This window comes from Enoplosus armatus, chromosome 7 (genome assembly GCF_043641665.1).
Source record: "Enoplosus armatus isolate fEnoArm2 chromosome 7, fEnoArm2.hap1, whole genome shotgun sequence".
Classification (NCBI taxonomy): domain Eukaryota; kingdom Metazoa; phylum Chordata; class Actinopteri; order Centrarchiformes; family Enoplosidae; genus Enoplosus; species Enoplosus armatus.
Genome location: NC_092186.1, coordinates 2,915,001 through 2,940,251, shown reverse-complemented (window position 1 = coordinate 2,940,251; position 25,251 = coordinate 2,915,001). Strand labels below are relative to the sequence as shown.

The following is a 25,251-nucleotide window of genomic DNA, read 5'->3' as shown; positions in this document are numbered from 1 at the left end:
AATGAAATATAAAAATTAACAAAGCCAAAGTAAAATTTAAAGATGAATATATTACTACAAGGAGAAGAAAGATGAACATTCAAAAAAACAAACTCAGGTAGACGGACAGCTAAATAGTCAAGTAAATGTAGACAAGGTGGGTGGTATGGATATAATCTTACATGTTATGAATAATTATGTATCATAATTCTGATAGATATTGTGATTTATAAAATTTCAATTGACAAATGATTTATGGATGAAATAAGGTGGGAACGTATTTTTGGCTAATTAAATATCTGACAGATCAAGATACTCCATCGCTTTGGTGTGAAACTGCTGCAAATCCAATATAAACGGTCCTGCTTATTGATTGCAATATAAACAATATGACAAATTTCTAACGGTATACATTGTCATATTGCCAAACCCTACTTTAATGATGAGACATTTTTTTACACTCAGAAACGAAGCTCAACAAACGAACGCAGCGTTTGAACTTTGGTCGCCAGGTTTCCCCTTGTGTGTGTCGGAACATAATTCAGGTGAAGGGGTTGCGGGTGGTTGCAGGGGTCAGTATCTGTCTCTTAGCTGGAGTCGAGTGTGGAGTGTGTGATGGGGGTCATCCTGTGGCCATGTGAACAGGAAGGTGCGGGTTCAGTGTGTAGGGCTGAACCTCTGAGCTGTTTATCAGATAGCTAATGAAGCACAGCAATCCTGAGGGAGGGAGGAGGGGCAGCAGAAGGGGAAAGAGAAGAGAAAAGGGGGCAAAAGGTGAAAGAAGAGCTGATGTAAAAGAGAAAAAGATGGAGTTAAATGTGGGAAGCGAAGCCAGAACTCTCCCCTTATCTGCTGTCGCTGAACGGGCTGAGAGGAATCAACCACAGTCTCCCATGATTTCACTGAGCTTAATTCCCACTACAATGAGCAGTAAAATACACATCATTATAATCGTCGTTATTTATCACATTTCCCAGTTAAAAATCAGCAGAGGCCTTATCACTCAGCTCCTGTCGTAAACATTTTCTCTGGCTGCGAGTGAAGCCGAGCTGCGTTCCCAACTCCCGTCATCGCAGCCATCCAGTTTACTGCGGCCCTCACATTCATCAGTGCGGTCCACGGGAAAGCGGGACAGAGCCTGCTTCATTACAAGTTCAAATAATCAGCCAGTCAGATGATCAAAACAGTGTTACAGTGTAGATGTCAGGGTTTGATATTTCACCGTTCCCAGCGATAATTAATCCTGCTCGCATTGGGAAGGGAAAGCTTGAATTATTTAAAAATGGCAGAATGTGAATTCACCTCTGGTTAAATTCTCAGGCTGTATTATTTATGTTTTCTTAAATATTATCGTGTAGTATGTCAGGCTGCAACTAATGGTCTTTTTCATTTTGGATTAATTGTTCTAGAAAATGGCCAGAGAATTTCAAGAAAAATTACCATCATAATTTCTATAAAGTGCTTGTTTTGACCAAAAGTCCAAAAAAGATATTCTATTTACAATGATATATATAACGGAGGAAAGCAGCAAATCTTTACATTTTAGAAGCTCCAATGTCAACTCATATTTGCCATTTTGCTTGACAATTTTATTAAAAGATTAGTCAATTATCCAAATTGTGAGTGACACACAGTCCGACTAATAGGTGTCACGCTGATCTACAGGTGGTACTGTAGATACTTAAACATCATCTTTCTTACAGTTTGTTTGTTGCACCTCGAGGATACACACTGAGTGTAAACATAACTTTTGTCTGTTTACAAGAAAACTCCACAGGACCCCTTTAAGCAATAAATTGACAGGAAGACAAATTTGGTTTCGTACGATAATTCAATTCTCCTGTCAGCTGAACGGACACAACGTGAGGAAACAATTGGAAATGCAGATTCAGATGACGTTCTAGTTGTAGAAAAATGGATATACTTATATTTGTTTGTTCCGCTGTCAGTCATACACCGAGGTGCTATTATTGGCTCATGTAGCAGTGTGAGAATCTGGTGTGATCATCAGGGGCCGGAGGGTGAGGGGTCAGTCTCGGGGGAGCCATCGGCGTTTAGCGGTCAGGTGACCCTGAACGATCCTGAGATAGGACGGCCTTGCCTCCCCGAGGAGGAGCATTCCATCTCTCCTGGAGTGTGTGTTTGTGTGTATGTAAGAGTGTGTTTCAGAGCAGGCATGTGCTTATACAATACCACAATCTTCAGTACACACGAGTATCACAACATACCTAGTTGAGATGATCGGCTGATCAGTGATGTCTTTTTTGCAGCAGGACAAAATATCAGTTGCTTGATCCGTCAAACAAATGAGTCTTTGTCATTGTCATTTTGGACTCTCTGTGAGCTTTCCTTTAGCATGACCAACACGTCAAATCTAAACATGTCTAATGGCATCAAGAGTGTGTTTTTCTGTCATGTGCTTTAGTTTTTTGGGGTGTAATGAATATTGAAACTTCTATGGGGCTGCTGAGAAGTTAAGTTTATAGTCTTTTGGGAGTCTGCAGAAGACACATGTATGAGTACTACTGCAGAGGTAGAAGGGGGAGACAGCCAGCTTCTGCTCCGTCCAACTGTATCACATAAAACATCCTGATGTGACTGGATGGAACACATGCACACACGAAAAAAACACACACACAGCATTTAATTCAAATCCAAGTGGAGCACATAAACTGTGCTGATGTGCTCCTCGGAGAGCGAGACAGGCAAAGTGTTTAAGTCACCTCAGCAGAGACGGAGTGGAAACCAACTCCACACCTATCCTCCTTCCTGCTGCAGAGATCCGGCTGCGTGGACACATTTACATTAGACTAGAACAGAACTAGCGGTTAACAGAGTGGCTAAAACTTCATTGCACAAGTTTCCCAAAGAACACTTAACTTCATGAGGTGTTTTGATGTTCACCCAAACTTCTGTAAGTATCTGTTGCATTTATCTCTTCCTCTAATCTGTTCACCTAAGCTATTTCTTCTGTTACCATTCCTCTTGAACCATTGATTTAAAAAGTGAACAGAAATGTCATTTAGACCTTTTCACTGTGCACCAGAGACTCACTACTGTTACTAAGACTACAGGAAGCTGTATCGACAGGAAGTGTCCTGCTGCAGTTATGTTTCATAACTTTGAATCATGGACTCGTGGTTAAGATATTCACAGAGTCACAGAATATGTTGACATGTATGACTGTTAATGTCAACGTAAACCCGGAGTAGAATTACATTAAAATCTAAATCGTACCTATCCTTCCTGTATATAGCACTGTGTCCTGATTTCAGATGTGAAATTGTCCGTCGGTCTGGTGTCTGTCTGTCTTTGTGTCCCCGGCGAGTCTCTTCTAATCAGGCTAGACGTGCCAGGGGTCAGCAGCTCTGACCTGCTGGCTCTGGTTCACCATAAATATTATGGAACCATGCACAGTCGCCCTCGTTGGCTGTTTAATATAGTGCTGGGTCCATTAAGGGACCCGGACTATCAGCTTTCACTGGGGTATATAGGCTAATAATAATACTGTCTGCACCGTGTAGTTGGAAATAGTGAACACAAGTCAGAACTGGATGCTGCTGAACTTATTTCCTGGATGTTTATCATCTCCTTAACTTTGCTATTAACTTTTCTTCTGTCGTATGGTCTCGTTTTCAGATGCTGGACCTTGTCAATTGTGTGTGAATCTGTTTGCGTGCATAGGTGTGTGTGCGTTTATGGCCACGTGTGCGTTTTTGTGTGTGCCAGCAGCACAGTGGGCCTGTGGGAGTGCTCTGTCCTCCTTTCCCACGGTATTTGTCCCATGAGCCCCTGCGGTGACGTCAGGACAGAGGTACGGGCGACTGCCCCGCTCAGAGGTCGCAGGTTCACTTCCTGTCTGTCAGGACCAAGTTGGGCAGGGTCCAGTGTGGAGCGCAGAACTGTCTTTATGATCTCTCAGTGGTTTAACCTCTCTGTCTCTTTCAGGCTATGTGGCTGATGCTGCAACAGGAGGAGCCTGAGGATTTCGTCATAGCGACGGGGGAGGTGCACAGCGTGAGGGAGTTTGTGGAGAAGGCCTTCAGACATGTGGGGAAGACCATCGTGTGAGTACACACACAAACACAGATACGCACAATCCTATTCGCGTTTAGCAGTTTTACATGTCTGTGTCATGCTTGAATAAGACCCCGATCCACAACAATCACAGGACGGACCACCAACTCTACCAACACGGCTCCAGTCTGATCTGCTGATGCATCACAGTAATATAAAGGTCACAGTTTGGGTCTTCTTCAGGGCACTGAAATAAATGACTGATTTAATTGGTATTTCTTATTCAAAAGTAAATAAAATAAACCTAATACGCTGCAAAATAATGTGGATGAGTCCATTTAAATCATTGTAGAAGATGACATCACATGAGACTGGGGAATAAAATAATCTTTTATTTGAGGAGTGTCTCTACCACAGTAATCAGACCATCAGCTAAGTCCCCCTTTTGACTTTTGTCCATAACAACTGCCTCCCAGGTAAGCAGTTGTTCATCTGAAAAATAACTTTGACAATTCATCACTGATGCATCCTGTGAGACGACTGAGAACAACTTGATGCTTGTTTCCAGCGGTGCCACTGCTCCTCCTCGTATGCAGCTCTCTTTGAATAGAGCCATCACGGATACATTCATGGATAGATGAAACCAGCAGTGTTACAGGTTCCTTGTTTGAAAGAGGTTATATTGTGTAAAGTCCCCTCAGTCCCCTCCTCTGTCTCACCTCTTATTCACCTCCCTCGTGTCTCCTGGAAGACGCTGACATGTTGCTGGAGGTGTGTGTGACTGTTCGTGATGCCCGCTGTGTTGATTTCAGAAAAGAGACAGGTGACATGTTTTGTCTGCACGAAGCGTTAAAGAAACAAACTTCACAAGAAATAATCAGGGAGACGGAGGAACAGGCAGCTGAACCTTCCAGCAGCTGTGGGAAAATGTTCCTTCCTTCTAAGATTTGTGTCTTTCCAGGTGGGATGGAAAGGATGAGAAGGAGCTCGGCCGTTGCCAGGAGACAGGGGTGGTACATGTGAAGGTGGACCCAAAATACTTCCGTCCTACTGAAGTGGTGAGTCAGGTTTCTGTGTTTGTGTGTTGTTTATCTTTGTTTGAATCATGTACTGGCCTGCACTAGCATTAACATCTTCCTAATGGAACAATGTTTTCTATATTATTTTAATGTAGTCATGGCGTTAATGACGCCAGCCTTTAGCTGGCTTTGAAGAAACATGGTGTGTATCTGTGGGTCAACATTATTTTGTCAAATATGCTCCTATAACATAACATAAGAAGCATTTAGTTATGAAATAGTTTTCAGGGTGCCCTGGTGGGTTCGAAGCCATCACCCCCTCTTTCTCCCCGTTTTTCCTATTTCTACATTGTAGAAAGGTAAAAATGCCATAAAAATGTTTTTCTTTCATAATCTTTTTCATGGATGATGAGTAATAAACATGAGCCCGCCTCCTTTTGCATTCTTTCTTTTACAACTAGCAAATGGCCTGAACACCTACAGTCTGGCTGCAGCTACAGCCAGGTCGACAGCAGTTGTCCACATAACTGACAGACCACCATGATCTTCACACCTCTCATTTGTAGTAAACAGAAGGTTTTTTAACTGCAGTGCGGGATAATGCTGGCAGTTTTTCAAGTTTTAGCCAATTAACTACAGATTGGTTATTATGGCCATCCATTTGTTGCAGTTTATATCCCATTTCTTGCTTACTGTGCAGTTTATCAGGCAGTAATGCGCACCATATCAACAAACTGCAGCTCTACATAATGAAGTTGGTCTACTATATTATAATTCTATATAATTCATGACAAAGCGCAGCCCATGTTTCCTGTTCCATATACCTGACCTTAACATGAATGTAACATGTTATCTCTGCATGTATCTGATTGCCGGTCATTGTGTCTGTGACTGTACACTTATCAGCCATAACGGGTCCAGTTGACAGCTTCAGACTGGTTATTGTATGATTATAAACAGCTGGAAACGAGCCAGTCCGCCTCTTTAAGAGTAATGTAGACTGCATCCTGCCAGTTGGTGCTGAATGGGTGCTCATTCAGGCAAACAACCTTGAAAGTGTTTCTTTAATAGCGAGGGCGTGTGTGGGATTGACTCACTTAGCTGCTTTGATGGCACAGGAGAAAAGTATCTGTCTCTTTTTATTAGCTTGAGCATGGACAAGTGTGCCTGCACTCGTGTTTATAACAGCTGTTGGCATCCAAACCCCAAAATGAGCCATCATATTATCCCTCCATCTCTCTGTAGGTGTGAAGTGTCTCTGATATTCGGGAGGTCTTTCTCTCATCGCTGTGGCCCGGGGGTATTGTGCCTGCTCCCCGGGGAGGGTGTAGGGTTACCCGGGGGTGTTGTGTCCGAGATTAGCTGTCAGGTTCTCAGTTTAAAGCCAGGAGCGCCCCTCTGCTGAGTTTTGGCCTGGCGAGATTAGAGCTGAGATCCAGTTGAGTGACGGCGGAGGATTAGCAAGGAGGCCCTGCTGACTGACTGCTGAGGCGATGGAAGCGGCGGTCACACACCTGGGCCTGTGTTCTTTGTGCATGTCGGCTCATTCATTCAAGGTCTTAACCCTGAATCCACACTGAAAACTGCTGCAGACGCTGGTCGAATCAGCGAAGAGACAGGCCGGTATCTTTCACAAGAGCTTTTGTGATTCATCGACAAATGGACAATATATCCTGTAATGTTGATTCCTACCTAATGTGTTGACACGTGATGGGGACGAAATGCAGTGCATTAAACTATCAGACAACCCAAAAAGCGAAAGACTAAAACTAGCTCATCTTTTGATACAGTGCAGACTTCGTGAGCTAATCTAACTTGTTAAGACAGCTTTGAAAGGTTTCAAGATCCTGCCAGAGCAATACAAAATAGTTTCCATGAAGATTTGTTGATGAATTTGAGAGATGCCAAATGTCCTATTTGAACTATATAAAAATAGTCCAATGTAGAAGTCTTTATATAATCATTTCAGCATTCAGAAGCCTTGGGAAGGTCCAAGCAAGATGGGAGCAAAATCTCACTCCAGTGTCACCCTCTCAGAAACACCACCTTTGCTACTGTTTAACTTTGGGCGTCAATGAAACAGTTGCAAACCAGTACTACCATATGTCCCGTTTGTCACCATTTCTACCACACAATGATGACAGGTTGAATACATAGGCTGTCAGGCTCAAGGACATTTAGGTTTCAACGTGACTTATGAGGCAAACTGTCTTAAAGGATTGACTCATCCTGCAGACAATCACTCAAAACTGACAGATGTGGTTTCATCATTCTTCTTCGACTGTTGTGAAATGACGTGGTTCCTTGCTCTAATTTCAGGTGGCAATCTGGCTGTGCTCGTAAGTTAGGCGAGGTCAATTTTATTGTTTAAAAATCAACGTTAAAAAGAGGCCAGAAAATTAGAGATGAGCACAAATTCAGACCAAGGTCTCAAGACCTGCTATGTTCACATAATGACGCCCTTATGTGAACATTATTCATTATTCATTTTTCATTTATCTGTTTTTTGTTTTGTTTTTTATAGTTGATTTATCATTTAGTCTACAAAATTCATAAGTTTGTTTTGTCAGACCACCAGTCAACAACCAAAAGATACTCAATTTACAGTGATAATACAGAGAAAAGCAGGAAATCCTCACATTTGAGAATCTGGAACCAGCACGTTTTGCTTTATTACGTTAAATACATTTTTAAATATGTTCTGCATTGGCTTTCTAAGTCAAAAAAGTTTCCAACTTTCCCGTTACTTAGTGAATGAAGTTGAATAACCAGCAGTTTCTTGGAACATGTGCAGCTCAGAGGGAACGTAGGATGAAGACTGCAGGGATGACGAGAAGAAAGCGGTTCAGTTACAGCCGGCGACTTCTCTGCTCTGTCTCACTGTCTCTTTATTTCTGTGGTAGGGATTAAAGAGACTGAAGAGTGTTTAACCTCTGACCCCTTCAGACAGGAAGTGACTGACACCGGGCTCACAGCTCAGCATTGTGGCTCTCCTGAGGTGGAAATACCTGTCATCAAGTGTGTGTGTGTGTGTGTGTGTGTGTGTGTTTGCATTAAGAATTCAGCTGACTCAGACTCTTTCGGTGTTTGCTGTTAAGGTGCAAGAAAATTTGGATCCGTGTGGGGCGTTTGTGCAGATTTGTGTGTGGCTGTACGTGAGAGGTGTTAGTCCTCGGGCTGTGTGCTAATATATATATGTAATTCATCATTATCCCTGTCAGTGTGTGTGTCTGACATGAACTCATTTATCTCCACAGCCCCTTGGGACAGGGGCGAGCAACCAGGGAGGGATGTGAGGGGGTTAAATATGCAGGTGTGCTTCACATGTGGTGCAAGCGTGTGTTTCTTTGTGTGGAACCGTGCACTCGTCTGTGTTTGTTTGGGATACAACGCCCCGAGGCTGACAGAGGTGACGGCGAGTTTGTCTGTGGTCATGGATGCTGTTTACTGGTGTAAAACATGCTGGTTATAAAGAAAAAAAAAATGAAGCTACCACCATTTTCTCCAGATAGTCGCATGTAAAAGTGAAAGACATGTGGTTTGAAGCTGTCAGGGTTGTTTTGAATAAAGCTACAGGTAAGTTTCAAACTGGCTGCAGTTTGTTTCCATTGTCTTGGCTTTGCAGAGCTGTCAGTCACACTTGTCAGCCTGTGGGTTTCTGCCAGCGCTGAGGTTTGGCTCAGGTGAGCGGCCTCTGCCTGAGCCTTTGCAAAGGTGTGTCACGGTGTATTATGCTCTAATAGTTATGATTACTTTTGGTTGCCAGGTGATATACAGTGCCGTGGATATTTCTAGTGTGATCAGATGGTGGTCCAGAGGCTGTGTGTGAGATCCTTCTTTCATTTGTGTGATTCATGAATGGATGAACTACAGAGATGCTAAATTTGACAGTAAGTGTGTTAATTAGTACAGTATAATAGATTAATTATGTGGAATAATCTTATGCTTAGTGTGTGTGTGTGTGTGTGTGTTTTGCTGCCTTCAAATGGTTCTCTTGACGTGGCATTTTTGACATAGGAGGTCAAGTACAGAATATGCCAGAAAGAAGAAAATTGCAGACTACAAAAGCAATTATAGGGGCACTGCAGAAATTTAGTATTGCACCATATAGCTGAGGGACTTCTGAGAGTCAGATTTAAAAAAGAAGGATCAAAATTGTTGCAACAGAGGCCAAGATATGCTGACTTTTACTCCCTAGTGTGGGTCAAACACCAAAAACAAACACTTCCCAATGTGATGGGGTTCCAGAGTCTGACACTGTGAGTCTCGCCCTTCAAATAAAATTGAGTCAACTGCACCACCACCAACCCCCATCCCCGCCCCAACCCTTGTTACCCCAACAAGTAACACTTGTGCTGACTGTACCATCTCTACTATATCTGTGAATGTAGTGGTGTGGATCTTTATTTATTCAAAGATTTATTAAAATAAACGTAAAGTTCAGTCCACCAGAGAGTTACCTAACATATATGATTGATAGTAGATGCAGTTTATCTCTTTTCCCTCATTTAAACTTCAACCTGAAATATTTATTGCAGATCCCAATTAGTCTCAGTTAGCACTGGAAGCACTGATTGTTCATGGAGGCGAAGTTAGTAAGTGCACGTATTTGCATTGTGTGTGTCTGTGTGCATGTACTCACTTGTGCGTTCCTGTGCCAATGCAACCCAGCTGTCATACTTCCAAGTTCATGTGTCGCTGGAGGGTATAAACTGCTACGCTGAGTTCAGTGACAGCTCTGCGGTTTTTGTCCAACCTCTCATGCAGAGGAGGAGGAGAAGAAGTGGTGATAAATGGGAAGTTGTCTCTCAATCTATCTTTATCTCTTTCTCTGTCCCATCTGTGTTCACATAACTCTTCCACTCGTCATTTTCGCAGCACACCTCCTCGCCCTTTTTGCCCTTTTGCACTTATGTCTGTGTCTCAGTCACGGTGATGCAACAAGCATTGGTCGCACACAGGAATGCCCTTCCAGGCGAGATTATCCCCGTGTAAGAAAGAGCAGACAGACAGTTGCCCCCTTTATCACCTACCACCGACTCACTCTGCTGTATCCTAGAATTGAAAACGTCATCTTTCCATCTGACAGCCAGGACTGATGATTGATATTGAAATTGAAATTGAAATTAACTGATTATTTCAGCTAACAATATTCCTTGTTTTGATAATTATTTTTATTTAGACTTAATTGAAACAGTGTAGGAATTTAGGAATATAGATTACAATTTCTCTCAAAGATCCCATAAATCCACAAAAAATGTGAGATGACCAGATTCTCTATGATAAGGATTTTGTTGTTGTAATAGCGTGCTCCCAGCATGAAATGTTTGTTTTCAGTTTCAGCATGATGCATTGTAGCTCCCCTGTGTTGTACTCCATCTTTATTGATAAAATCTAGAAGGCATCTTGGTATATTGACAGATTTCCGTCTGCGAGCTCATTTTAAAGTTTAAAAAATGCACATCATAGGTTCCCAGGACCCAAAGTGACATCTTCAAATGAGGAGTTTGAATCAATGAATGATTGTTATCTTGACTTGATAAATGACTATAAAAGATTGTTGTGTAATTTTCTGCCAGTCAATTAATCAACTAGTAATTTCAGCACAAGATCACTGCATGATCATCACATCTCTGCGGTTCACAGTGGCATGACTGGGAGGCTATTTATCTATGTGGTGTGTGTTTTGATTGACGTAGAGAAATCACCATCAGAAGTTCCCATGTATCAAGAACTACAAATGCAAATTAGGCTTTGCTTTGAGTCACGTACAAGCATTCCCTGCGGTGTAGTCATGTACTGTCAATACATGACTGATCATCATTTTGTTTTAAACATGCAAGTTTATTCTTGTGCGGCACAAACAAAGGTGAAAAGCAGGAGTGCTACATACCACCGCTGCTGCACGGGCCTGTGTGACGAGTGTGTGCTGCGTACACATAAACAGACACACTAAAGTACAGTTTGTCATACCAGGTTAAGATTTATCTTTGTGTTCATGCAAAAGGAGGAAAGACACTGATCAAATAAATCCTGCTCTTATCTCTTCTCTGACCCTGCACAACGTCCAGCCGCTGTATCAGGCCGTATTCTAGCTGGTTTGTGCTGCCTTTGTTTTATTGGAGTTCTCTGAACGCTAAATTTCGCATTTCTGGGTAAGAGCAATACGACAAATTTAAATGCAAACTTTTAATGAAATGTTTGAGTTCTTACAGCATGGCAGAAACTGGCATCAAATGATTCGTGGCAAAATGCAGGTTGCGTTAGCACCTGTGAGATTTTCAGAGTATTTGCCCTGCCTCTTTTTTTTAATCGAGACTGTAAGAATCAAAAGCTTCCACATCAACTCCTAAAAATAGCCCTGTTGACACACCACACCTCTGTATCTGTCAACTGCCTATCCGTGAGTACGTGTATGTGCGAAAGCGTTGATTCTAAACTTCCTTCTTGCTTCGGATGGCTGTCATTCCAGCAGTTAGATGTGCGTAACGAATTCACCAGAAACACACTCTGCTGCATATTCTTATACGTCATCAGGTCTGTCGTCATTGGATGAGGAGGTCAGACAATGGTTCCAGTGATGCAGGAGAATAAAGGCGGCGGGTGTTGTTGTAACCTTTTATGACTGTTGGCAAGCAGAGTCAAGCCACCTCTCAAGGTCATCAACATGACAAAGACACACCTGACTGATAAATAATGTTTTGCATTGTCAAGCTTTATTGAGTTTAAAGGACAATTCCACCCTTGGATACTCTGACAGTTAGATACCATCAGTGTGTAATGTTGAATGCATTCCTCATGGCTTTGTGATGAAGTGTTGTGACCTGCCTTCACTACTTCAGTTAGTAATCTCATGAGTCTAACAGAGCGTCTTTTGATTGCTCCCACAGACGGGGCCTGAACTGAACAAAGGTGGAAATAGGAGCAAAACCTGCTAGCTAGCTAGAACACCAGTTTGCAAACAGTGGGTTATTGAGAACTCCCATTATAGCCATCATAGACTCGGTACCAGGACCTGAGCCCTGACATAAACCACATTGCTATGCAGTTAGCTAGTCTAGTTCACATTGAAGTTGCAGGGTACAATGTCATACAAGTACTGTTAGAAAATCAAGAAAACATGCATTTGTCAAGGATGCAAATAAAAAAACTGCGCAACATCGTGATCATTGTCTAGGTGCATTAATTGCTGCTTTTAATACCAAAGACAATAACAACTCTTAAAAACTTTTAAGACAGTCTGCTTTCATTTGTTAGCATTACAGTATAATAAATGCTTTGGTCACCACCAACAAGACAGTATGCAGTATCTTTATACCTGAACCCCGGTGAGCTTAACTCTCTTTCAGTGGTCGCTTCGCTCGTTTCCTGCAGCGTCGCTCATCCAACTGGGTGGTTGGAGCCAATTCTCATAAATCATGTTTTTTTTATTGTGCACTGGAGGTAATGTAAATCAAACTGGTGTTGGTTTATACATCTTAAGAATGGTGTTTGTTTTTGCCAATGAACTCTCAGAACGCCACTATCATGCTTCCATCTCTACTCATTCTCCTGATGTCTGCAAACCCGATATGCAGCATTTATATTTCAGATAGTCTGCAAGTTTGAACTGTAGCTGCACTTTAAATATCTTTGTCCTGGTGTTCAGAGGACCAAGGAAAACACACAATCAAACGAAAAGACAGACCAAATGCAATGCATAGGCTACTTCTTGTATATTACATGTAGATGTTTTTTTTCTACTGAGAGACTTTGAGCACATTCTTCCTTTAACCCTTTTTTGGACCATTGTTACAAACACATGTCGTACAGCCAGCCGTTGCTCAAACCCACAAAACTTTATTTTAACTTCTAGTCAAGGTCTCAAGGACTCGAGAGATATAAAACGTGTCAGATGAAACTGTGGGAAAATGTGTATAAAATGACAACTGTGTATAAAATCACATGACAGCTTGGAAATGTCCAGCTGATGTTATGGTGCAACCATAAAAACATGGTGGTTTAAATAATTCATTCAGTGTAAGCATCATATAGTTTCAATGAAGTGTTGGAACAACAAGCTGAGACATAATATATATGTGATGTTGTCATACAATGTGGAAAAGAACTGTATTTTCTAACGTCAAGACGGAAAATTGGGGTTCAAGAGTTTAAAGCTAGATGATATATTTAGCAAGTCTGCTAGATGGTACCAGGCTGAACAAATGCACAGTACTGTGGAACTCCCATCCTTCATCTCTTAATATACTGAAACAAACCTTGTTTTATCATTTAGGTTTTTTTAGAATAAACCACCCTGGTAGAGTATTATTTTGTCTTAGTTACCCACTTCTTTTAAAAAACAAAACTTGCTCAATATAATTGGAACTACAAAGCAGTAGCAGAACAGCATGCATTTAAACATTTGGTTTTATTACTACATTTCAATCTTAATACAAAGGTGGAACAGCCACAGGTTGACACAGGAATAATGGGATTGAAAGAGTATAATAACATAGTCATTTAAGTCTAATTTCTTGCGTCTTAATTTGTGGAGCACTTTTCTAAAACCAAGTTACAAAGTGCTTCTTACAAGACAAACAATGAAAACCAACAACATTAAAAAAGCAAATGGAAAAACAGACGGTTAAATAAAAGAACTGAAGACTTCCATATTTTACCCATGCTTACTTTAGATGAGAGTCTCACCAACATGACCACAAGTTAATCAACAATGGACAACCAGGGAGCTTAAGACGAGGTTATGCTCAAGATGAACTAGTTTGTACGAGGTGTCATCTGTCACTATAAAGGCATTTATAGTGTTCCACTTGTTTGTACACCTGAAACATGACAGAACTAGTGGGGTGAAGAATAAAGAGAGAGAACCTGAGAGGGAAGTCCCGACTCTGCCTGCTCTCTCACCTCCGCACTGGTTTAGATTGTTGGTTTCGGAAAAACAATAAAAAAATTGTTCCAATGCCGAAAAGAGTTTAGGGGAGCACTTTGGTTGACGCATACTGACACCTTTAGAGTCAGTATGGTGTCTTTTGTAGCAGTGGACATAATGTGCTTGGTTCTCAAGCCTCGTCGAAGAAACAGAGCTGGTGTTGGGTTTCATTTGACTCCATGCAGGCGGTCCAGACCTCATAAATCCACTCCCGGGATCCTTGTAGCGCTGTCTCCACACACAGTTTCGCTGATTGGAAGAGGACGAGACAAGCTCGCTTTGAGTTGCCGTCAAGTGTTTTTCAGCAGATAGTGTATTGTATAACCCTTCTTCTTGACCCCACGTTCTGAACTTTCTAGTGCACAGCAACACCAGTGATAGACAACTCCCGCACAGGCGCAGTGAGAGACGGTAAGATTTCAGAAACCACAGTGTCAGATCCCCCTACGGAGCAGATTCTTTATCCTAACAATGAGAAAAACAGTTATGGCCTCACATACATGTGTGTGCTGCTGACATAATGGCTCCTGGCAGGCAGTAACTCATACACTTCTGTCCCTGTGCCCCAGAGAAGATTTAACAGTTGGCCTGTTTTGTTGCGTAATATCTGCTACTTAATGAAGCCTGAAATATGGTGGCTATTTCAGAGTTTCCCAGTATTAGGTTGGAATTCTCATTAGGCGTCCAGCTGAGAGGTTTTTCAAAGCACAACAGGCCCTTATACCCATCAGCTGTTTCATATTTGACTTCAAGAAAAATTGAGGTTATTTTACAACGTGGGTCTTTTTTTTCTTCTTGTGGCAATTATTCCTTTGGGTTAATATAGCATTTTAACCACCAGGTTCATTATAGAGACACATGCCATTTCTAAACAAAGCTCTACAATTTAACACTCAGACTTCCCTCTAAACGTTGATGAGTTGAAAAGCTTCCGATTTGAATCTTGTGTTGCCATATGAAGCACTATTTGTCTACTGAACAACACAGGCAATAACCTTTTACAGATCTATCCCATCTTAAAGTTACATACCTGTCAATGTCAGTCTAATAAAAATAGGGAGTAGAGTGATGGAAAATCTGTAGAAGGGAGTGTAACGACGCGCTGCGCTTTTTTCACTCTCGTTTCGCTTCAGGTCCGCTTTATATGTAACTCCCAAACTCATGTACTGCTTTCTGTAGTGTCGTCTGGTGTGATTGCCACTTGCCTGACAAAGTTGTCAAGAGCCAAGGAGAGGATGTGTACTATTGAACTCTGGTTTGGATGCAAACTTTTTATTCTGAGCATCAGTCCAATCTGCGGAATCAAATTCAACTTGGAAAACTCGAACTCTGGTGCAGCCAAAAAGAGAGTTATCAGACTCTTCAGTTTTCTAGACGTCCAGTTCAACACAATTATCCCAACCAGTTTTAACCTCATGTAAAAGTAAAGGTGAAACTTAAAGTTATTCCAAACTGTCCTTCTTAAACAACCATTGCTTTGCAAAGATTTGTTATGGCTCAACTTTGACCTGTATCTGCCTTGGTGCCGCATGCACATAGTTATATATATATAGTATATGGTCTAGGTTTGAGTTTTTATTAATTAATACATTAATACAGGGACGTTTCGGGCAATCACTATTCCACTGTTGCCAGTTAGCAAGCTGAAGAACATTTGCTGGAAACATCCTTTGATTATATTTATATATATATATATCAGTTCATTAATGTACATTCCTGCTGCTGATTTTTAGATCATTGATTTTAAATGAAGACTTGTTTAAAACTTCCCATCCGTTGTAGATCGCAAAACAATAGACAATTAAAATAGACATTTTTGGGGTATATTTACCTTCATTCTTGTTCTTCATTCCTATGCACTCGCTCCTGAAGCTGTTTCTGTCAATACAATTAGTAACTGCAGTATTATAATAACAATATAATAATACAATAATTGCCAAACCACAAAACATAACACCATAGTCATGAATAAAGTGGAATTTCCTTTTAAGGGACTCTTTTGCTTTTATTACAAGGCTGTCACAAAATTCATCAAAGTCAATGACCTGCCAAGATAGTGACCCGCTAAACATGTTGAACTCATAGATCTGATTTCAGTCAGGCTGTAGACTGGGGTATTCACCTTTTATTTGTCAGTTATCATTCAGTTAAATATGTTTTTGGACAATGTGGGCCTGTCTGGTTGTGAGGGATAGGGAGGAATGAGAAGCTATTATTATCCTGCTTTATGTCTCTGGCAGTGTAGTGGTGTCAGTCAGAGGCCGGCGGTGGAAGCCAGGGGGCCGGTAAGGACTGCTGGCTCTCTGAGGTGCTTCATCTCGGGGCCGAGGCAGTGAGACCTCTAACTGAACCGCAGCCGCTTGGATGGAAAAGTGCTGAGGCAGCAAACTCAGCCCATTTCGCTGGGTGGAGTTCCTATACTGTACTATAGGTCTTAAAACGAGAGGAGGTGGCGGTCGGCTGTGAGCCAGTGTATGACTTTATTATCATCTAAACATCGTCCCAAAGCTCAGATTCACACATCATTGTCAATTATTTTGTTTTATTCCACACTTGTTTCTCAGCGGCAGTAGTTAGCACCAGCATCTGCCATCAATTTGTGCGATTTATGTGTCACAAATTAGTCTGTGTTTTAAAAGCAGCATGAGTCTGTGTTTCACCCTGTCGTGTTGGGTGTTGGCGAACAGACTGAGCTCCGGGATTCCTCAGATTCCTCTTAGTAGAAGCCAGTGATAAGGGGAAATGCGAGGTAAGGAGAGGCCTTTGTGTTCTGACAGCAGTTTGCCGCGTTGATGGATTGAGGTGAATGTTTGAACGCCAGACAGACATAAAGAAGCAAATGGCTTTTATGAGCAGCAAGATTTATCCATTGAACAAGCTTTGTGGAGCTCCGCCGGCTGAATTTATGGCACTTGACACACGAAACGGTCTATCAGCGCTGAGTTTGGATGTTTGGCAGAGGTCCAAGGTACTTTCACACAAAGGAAGCATGAAATATTAGCATTATTTTAAAAGGTTTCCGTATATTAGGGAGGAATTGGGTGTCCTTTTCCAAAATGGTTCACAGTAAAGCCATTCACTTTTCCCTTACCTGGAATTGTGCTGTCTGGAAAGATCGCTGACAGCCAGGCTCTCTGCTGCTTTGGATGGAAAACGATTGAGAACGATAAAAGACAAGGTTGCAGAGGTTTGTCAGTGTCCATTACAGCTTGTCAGCCAGTTTCCATAGATATTTAATAATTTTTAATTCATCAAGTCCTTTAAACTTTTCAAAATGATGTCCGTTTAAAATAAGGGAATTCAATCAAGTTTTATGCCCTTTGTCCTTTTAATATTGAGTATTGATATAGATATTAATATATTAGTATAGTCTTAATATGATATTTATGTTTTTCAATATTTTACAGCTGCACTGTACACACTTAGCCTGAATTAGGCTTCGATCAAAATTAGTTCAAGTTAAATTAATCAGTCAGTGTTTGACAGCTGAATTTCTCTGAATTCGGAAATTATTTGGTAGATCTCTTTAGGACATTCTTAGCTTCGTGTACACATGGATGGGACTCTCCACTGTATGTATGAGTGAATATTGATGAATATTGTTCTTGATCTCCCAAAAAAATAATTTAACAATCAAAAATTAACTTTAAACTCAACTTATTTTCTGTTTTATATCAATTCAGCCATTGAGCGGTGAGGGTGTTTGGAGTGCAGGGTTTGATGTGTCATCATGGTAGCAACAGCTTCCCTCTACTGTTTGGCAGTACGTTCCTCATGTCTGTCCTCACATTTCCATAGGCCTGCTTATCTGATGATGGCCAATCAGGTCTTTAACTTCCTCTCTGGTCGTTTACACCAACTATCGCACCATTCGCTCTCCCTATTCAGTTCAGTTCAGTGGCGCTTTAATAACATGACGGCAAAGCTTATAGTAAAGTATACAATACATACACCAAGTACATAAAGAAAAATTACAGAACAAACAGTAAATACATTAAAAAAGACGTGATGCGTATCGAGGCTGTGAATCTCACTAAGGCTTTATATATATATATATATATATGTGTGTGTGTGTGTGTGTGTTAGAGAGAAAATGATCACCTGTCAGTTTCAGTGACATTAAGCTCTTGCTCCAGTGTTTGATTGTGAGTGAAACTGTAATTAAAAGGGATTATGTGCTTGAGGAACCACAACATGATCATAAGCAGATTTGTGTTCGGGGAGAGCGCCACTCATTCACAGTTCACCCACATGCACATGTAAGGTTTGGGTGCGGTTTTCTTTAGTATAGAAGCTATGATTTAAAGCACTGCTCTGCTGTCAGCCATGTGTATATCATACTAAGTGGCTTGTTTGACTCTTATTCTTTTTCTCCTCATCGGCCAGTTGCAAAGTGGACGGAGCAGCTGGTTATAGGAATATCTTTTCACCACTTTAAATTCCCATTTCAAGGTTTCATGTTAATGATATCCCCAACATAGAAACACGGGACTCTTGTCGTTACTATAAGTTTATGTTATATGGCCACCAGGTTCAATTATTTCAGTTTGGTCTGTGAGAAATCATCACAGACGCCATTACTATGGAGAGGAAGCCAATCAGAGGCTTGAATCAGAGCAGAACACAGAACCATAGATGATGAATTCAACCAGAAGTCACCCAGAGCCCAAAAATGAGCTGACTGAACCTCTGAATGTTTTATGAGGTTTCCACAAATCCTTCGTTTTTAAGCTTGTACAGAATGTTACGCGTTGCCTTCATAATAAAATATATTCGAACCAAAGACTCTCAAGGATCTTAAAAGTTCAGGTTATGAGACGCCCCAGGTTACAGGTTAAGCTCCTGCAGTGGAAATGGGCTAATTGTCTATGCAGAATGAAACTCTGGATGCCCAAAATAGCCTCTGCTTCCGCAATATTATCGTAAAGTGGTTGGTTGTCTTTGCAGGAGGCCATAGCAGGCTCGGCGTTACCTCCCAGTAACCCGATCCTCTGCAGCACTAAAACACAGACTTTAACCGGGTGTAACAGAGACACACCAACACAATGACACAAAGAGGTCAGCAATGTTTTAAACATGTTTTTAACCATGTCCAATTCTTTATGAGAGTGGTCCCTGGGATCAGAAACTGCCTGTCAAGGGGACACTAAAACGGGTGTGTGGGTGGGAGAGAGAAGACGGAGGGTTTCCGACGGATACCACTCCCTCGCCACGCGTGAACTGATGTGAATTTAGGTGACAGGAGGTTTTAACCCCTGGGAAAGGATCTGTAAGGGGGAAAAGGGACGGAGAGGGCTGAAAAATGGGATTGACCCTTAACCCTCGGAGTCGGTAATGTGATCCTGGTATCTCTATTGTGGAGGGAGAGAGGTGGGGAGGAGGTCACCAGGGGAAAGGGAAGGTAGCAGCCACACCACACTGCTGATTAGAACTTCCTGTGGTCAGCCACAGCGCTGCAGCTTGGGAACACACAAATGTCCACACACACAGACGTATGTTTCAGACAAACTGCACATGGAAATATGTTTAAAACAGGTAAAAAAAAAAAAACGACTTGACACTGCAGTCAGAATCACATCGTATCTCATGTTAGGCGGTGCTGGACTGCAAAACCCCCTTCGACAAACACGCCAAATATTGTGTAATCTGGATGAAGTGTGCAAATATCTAACAAAAAAGCCAAGCCAAGTCAAAATGGCTTGATAAGATGTTTTTTTTTTTAACTATCAGGCCACCGCAAACACTATCTGACCTTAAAACTGGTAAAAGACTTGCACTGAAAGGCACTGAAACTTCAAGAAAAAGGTTCTTGAAACTAGTTTTTGTCTTTTATTCACCCCAATATAGGAGTTAGAAATATGTGAGGAGCCGAGGATCTTTGTGAGGTGGTTCATACCCCCTCCGTGCATTTGGAGTCACCAGTGCAGCGACTGGCACAGCTGGGAAGTGAACCAGGGTCTCTGCTGTGGCGGCTGAATGTTTCGCCCCGGGTACACTTGGCAGTAAACCTGAAATTACTCCAGCGTGTAAAATAGGGCTCCCTCAACTTGAGAATTTACTAGAATCAAGTGATATTTTCCTAAAACCTGTGCAGCAACCTGCTTTAAGTCCAACCAGATTTTATCCTACTTACTTAGCTGTATAGTTTTTTGCATGCCGTGTTATTTTGTCTTGCCTAGTTTTAAGATTGCTCTGATCCTTGGAATAGGCAAATAAGCGAAGATGTTTGGGATATGAGTGTGACAGCCGTGAAATTCACTTTTCAGACATGCTTCTTGTCAGCTGCAAATAGGGTATAACTTCGGAAAATTCAGACCAGCTACATTGAAACAAGTTTGACAATCCAATGCAGATGGGTCTCACATAATTATGTATCCTAGATAAGAAAAAATAAGATTGAATAAGGTTTATTGAAGATTATTGAAGGTGTAATCTGAGTCAGAGTTAAACTTCCATAAAGTTTGGACGGGCTCAGAAGAGACTGGTTAAAAAGAGAATTGTCAAAATCAAAGCAGCAGAGGATGAGATATCTCATATATTTAGGCTCCAGCATGGGTCAAGCTCCGCAGAGTGGTACTCCGAGCACACTGAACTTCATGTGTAAAGTCGATGAAGTGCCCCTTTAAGGTATTATGGCATTAATGATCGGCCATAACATAATTTACCATTAGCACTGGTCCTCCATAAGAATGCTCATCCAACTTATGACACATTTCACCATGTGTATTCAGTCATACCCTGTGTGTGAGATGTGTCGTCAAAGCTGAGTTCTACCAGTCAAACCAGTGAGAGACATCAGATCTGGGAGACACCATGATGGAAATCACTGACACTTGCATGGTTTCATCTACATGTGAATAGTTTATTTTCTCTCTTGACCTTTATTGTTTTAGCCCATTAAGATTTCAAGAAAATATGAAAATGAGAGGCAGCTTATCTACGAGGAACATTGATTCTAAAGAAGAGCCGAGCGTCACTAAAGATATTGAAGATGAAAAAGCATGCAAAACAGTCTTGGGATGTTGCGTCATCACTAACCTATAAGGATTTGAATAGCGTCGGGGGGAGGAGGACATGATTTATTTTTTTGGACGCACTTCTCTCCTCTTTCCGTCTTCCCCTACTCTGCAAAAAAAATCCATAATCCTCTTGAAAGGAGGAGAGGGAGGTTTACTTGTTCCTGTTGCAGTTGCTCCTGCAGTGAAATATTCTTAAAATGAATACAGTCTTTAAAAAGAAAATGGATCTCTCCACTAGTGTCACGCTCTCGATTCAAGAAAACTCTTGAAAACAGCTGAATTTCTCTTGGCATAGTTAAGTGTCCAGGCCCAATGCTACACAAACCTGCCTGATGAATACAACCAGGCTGCAGCTCAACAGCTTTGATTTCATTTTTTGTAAAATCTAAAGGTGTCTGTTTTCTTGCATGCCAATTCACCTCATTTTCTCACTCTTCAGGTGAGAAACAACTTAATCAAATCGTACTAGTCTGAGTGGAGAGGCTGAGTTCTCAGGGGCAGAAACTTGCCTCGACTGTGATTTATTGTTTAATTGAGCTGACTCGTTAAAGTTTGCTGTAATTGGTGCCATAAAAAGCCTGGCCGCCAGCCAAACTCTGTGTTGTGTAACACACAACACAGGTTTAACATGCTATCATACCTGAGAATGTTAGACTCCACCAAACAGAGCCGTGTTTTCTGATGGTTTCTTTGTGCTTGAAGCTCAGTCTGACTGAAACGAAGTGAAACGAACTGAAAGAGGAGTGCCGGGCTTCCTAACCCGAGCAGTTAGTGCAGGAGCTTTAGTCTGCTTGTAAGAGAAAGAGAGATTGTGGATTGTGTGTGTGAGTGTGTGTGTCTGGCAGTTTGGTATTTCCTGAAGGAGTTTCCTCCTACCGTCAGAGCGGAACCACCCTGGGCCCCTCAGCAGTCCAACCCACAGACTGACCCGGTACTGCTCCCAGAGAGAAACAGAGAGACATGGCAGCAGTGTGGAGCCACACTGGATATGAAGGTGTACGAATATAGAGGAGCATTGATAAAGATGGTGACAAACAGTGGAGTAGGTTGTTATTAAAGCAGGAACGCGTGGTCTCGTCAAGGGAAGGCAGCGTCTCCAGTTCTGCTGCAGGCTGTAGGCAGCCATCCAGCAGTCTGAGAGTCTGGTTGTTTCTGCGTTGCCCATATTTGCATACTTTTGCCGTTATTTGTACCGTGATGTCAGCGGTGTGATGGATCGGTGTATCTGCAGCATCTTACAGCAATTCGTTGGCCCCAGAGATAGCGAGGGAGCACCGAGGATTGTGGGCCAGGATTCCTGCGCTATCAGCCAGCCTTACTCGGCGCTGGGCCTGACGAGAGAAACCTGCCAGACGAGGTGGAAAGAGAAGGGGGAGAGAGGGAGAGAGGGAGAGAGCCTTGTTGACAGGGTGAGGGAGAGAAGGGTGAGTTATGTCAGCCTGTGTCTTTGCCCCCTAGTCCCAGCTGGGCTTGATTACCCAGAGTTCTCCACTGAGCAGCTTCGGGGGAAACATGGCCGTCGGACTGTCAGAGGGGAGAGGAGGGGAGGATCTGGGCGGGTTTTCAGACCTCCACCCCTAGTCTGAACTGGGACCGGTGCTCGACATTTTTAAAAATGATGTTGTGTTTTCTGTTTTGAGTGTTGGGCTGTGATGTGATATGAGAGCGAGAATTTAAAAAGGTTATGTCAGGTTCTGTATCCAGCTTTTTTTAACATCAGTGTTTGAACCTGCTCCTCTTGTGCCCCGGATATATTGCTCTACTAAGGTCGGACAATATGGTTAAAATCTTCTATCCCAAAATACGTAATATTGATATCCAGTGAACTTCACGGCAGTGTGTCACACTATTCAAAAAGTGCCAGAAAGCAGTCGTGCTCATTGATGTGCAGCACACCATCATTTCGGCCAACCCTACACTCCACGCCTTTTCACTTTGAGAAGATCTGACAAACGCAAACATACCAGCATCACGTTTGTGCCTCCTTTTGCAAAACAATTCAGCAATCCAGTGTGGTCAAAAATAATACATGTTGGTTTTTTTCCCCTGCTGATGGATGGCGGTTATTCCTTCAGCACGAAATAAAGTCATTGGCAAAGTGTCCTGTTTACACGCTTCACAGTAGGTGACCACAAAGAAGAGTTTTAATATGAGACAGATACTAAATCCAGCGTTCTGCCATGTGCAAAGTTTAGAAAAATACAGTTCTGGATTGAATTCATGAAATCATTATTGATTTACTGCTGTGCTTTTTACTGAAGCACCAGTTGTGTCAGAATATATTACTCCTGCAGTCACTGAACTGTGTCAACTGTGGCTCCTATCATCATAACTAAAAGACAAAATAGGTTGTTTGTCAAGGTTGTGATTACTCGTCAATGATGTGAATCTTTGGGATGTGGGATACTGTGATATTTTGCCTGTCTGATAAGCCGCCTCCTGAAAACATGAGCGGAGCTACGAGTCCAGAGTTTGAGAATGACAGGAAAGGCAGGAAGGAAGGAAAGGAAAGTGAGTAAGGGATGGAGGTGTAGCACCGGCTCAGAGCGAGTCGCTGAGATTTTAATGTGTGTCTCTGCGAGAGTGTGTGTGTGTGTGTGTGTGTGTCCCATAGAGCGGTATGTTTATAAATCAGAGAGTCAGGCAGTGTGTGTCTTGCAGGGCCGGTGTTTCCTGCAGTGTAATCTGAGTCTCTGGTGGAATGTGTGAACCACATCCGACTCCACTCCACTCGAGCCCCCGACTCACTCAATATCCCACTGTAAACAACCCGGCTCTGCCAGGGTTTCTGGAACGGGACAGGTAGAGTCACTACACCCCCACCCACCAATAAAAAAAAAAAAACAAATACAGGAAATGCTTCAAAATAAAAGCACATCAGGGTGAGTAGACAGCAAAAGACAGTCCTGGAAGGTGATATCGAACTGTGACTTTCATCACAGTGTTTTCTACAATGAACCCCCACCTCTATGACTTTTCCATTGTGTGTGTGTGTGTGTGTGTGTGTGTGTGTGTGTGTGTGAGAGAGAGAGAGGTTTAGACTAAGAGGTTAATTGTAGTGTGACCCCTCTAATGTCTTTCCCTGGCTTGTTATCTTGATTGGGTAATTAATTCTGGGGCTGCTCTCTTCAGTCGCCCCAGTATTCACACACTCATGTCTCTCTTTCACACACACACACACACACACTCTTTCGAACCCTCCTGAACTCGGGAGCCCCCACATTCCTGTAACCCTAAAGGCTGCTCCGTCACATTACTTTTCCTCTCCCTCTCTCCTCTTTCCTCCCTTTCTCTCCCACTCTCTCACTCTTGCTCAATTTATTTCTCTTTCTCACTCAATCATTCTCGGAGCTCGCTCGTCCGTCATATTGTGCTCCGTCCCTCCTCCCTCCTCACTGCTTTGCTCGACCCGAGTGGTGGAGGAAGTATTCAAATCTTTTAGCTGCACAAAAGTAGCAGTACCAAAATGTTAAAGTACTCCATTCCAAGTAGAAGTACTTTAAAAATGTCTATAAAGGAAAACTGCAGTTTATTCTAAGTTGGCTTTTACTTGTGTAGCCCCAGTCATCGATTCTGTCGGTTACAATAATATTGTACTCATTAAATTAATTGCTGAGATCTCAAATTACGTTGAATTTGCTAAAAATAGATTGAATGGAGCAATAGGACCAAACAGTCAGACAGTTTGTAAACAAGACAACAGATTATCTATTTGATGGTAACACTAAAAGTGAGCGCTGCTGTCTTTAATAATCCCTCGTTCCACAATAAAACCAGTCAGCGTGCACTGTGGCAATTACAGCTGTTCAACTGGTAAATCAATTTGTACACTTTGATTGATGATTACAACAAACAGTTGAGGTAATAATTATTTTACCTCTCAGCTTTATTTTCTCTCCCAAATAAGTTTGGCTGATCTGTTTGTCTACAGTTCGTCTGATCGTCTGATGCTTGTGTTTGTTTCCCCGTCTACTCTATTTTTAGCGATGTGAAGTACCTCTACTTCAGCGCAGTACTCGTTTAAAGTGTGTAGTTACTTTCTGCTACCGCTGCACCCTGCTCTCTCCCCTCCCCTCTTTGCGACTCTTTGGATTTCGGAGCGTGCTCTGGCTTCAGGACGGAGCGACCACTTCCTCTGAGCGACAGACAGCTCACTGTGTTTTTCTCCCAGCTTTATCACTCTATCACCAGCCAACAGACATAGAAAGAGAGAGTTAGTGAGAGGGAGCTCTCTCTCTCTCTCTCTCTCTTCTACACACTCACACTCTCTCAGGTTCTGGCTCTCCCT

The 25,251-nt window shown here is 42.2% G+C and overlaps 1 protein-coding gene across 2 annotated transcripts in view; it reads left to right on the top strand.

The window, feature by feature from the left end:
* Positions 1–25,251, top strand: part of gmds (GDP-mannose 4,6-dehydratase) — a 145,907-nt gene that overhangs the window by 107,212 nt on the left and 13,444 nt on the right. The window contains exons 8-9 of one of the 2 annotated variants that reach the window (XM_070909219.1): positions 3,928–4,046; positions 4,958–5,054. In XM_070909219.1, the coding sequence (XP_070765320.1) occupies positions 3,928–4,046; positions 4,958–5,054 (216 nt within the window). Of the gene's footprint in view, positions 1–3,927; positions 4,047–4,747; positions 4,811–4,957; positions 5,055–25,251 lie in introns of those variants that run through there. The other variant, XM_070909220.1, reaches the window with a different exon arrangement.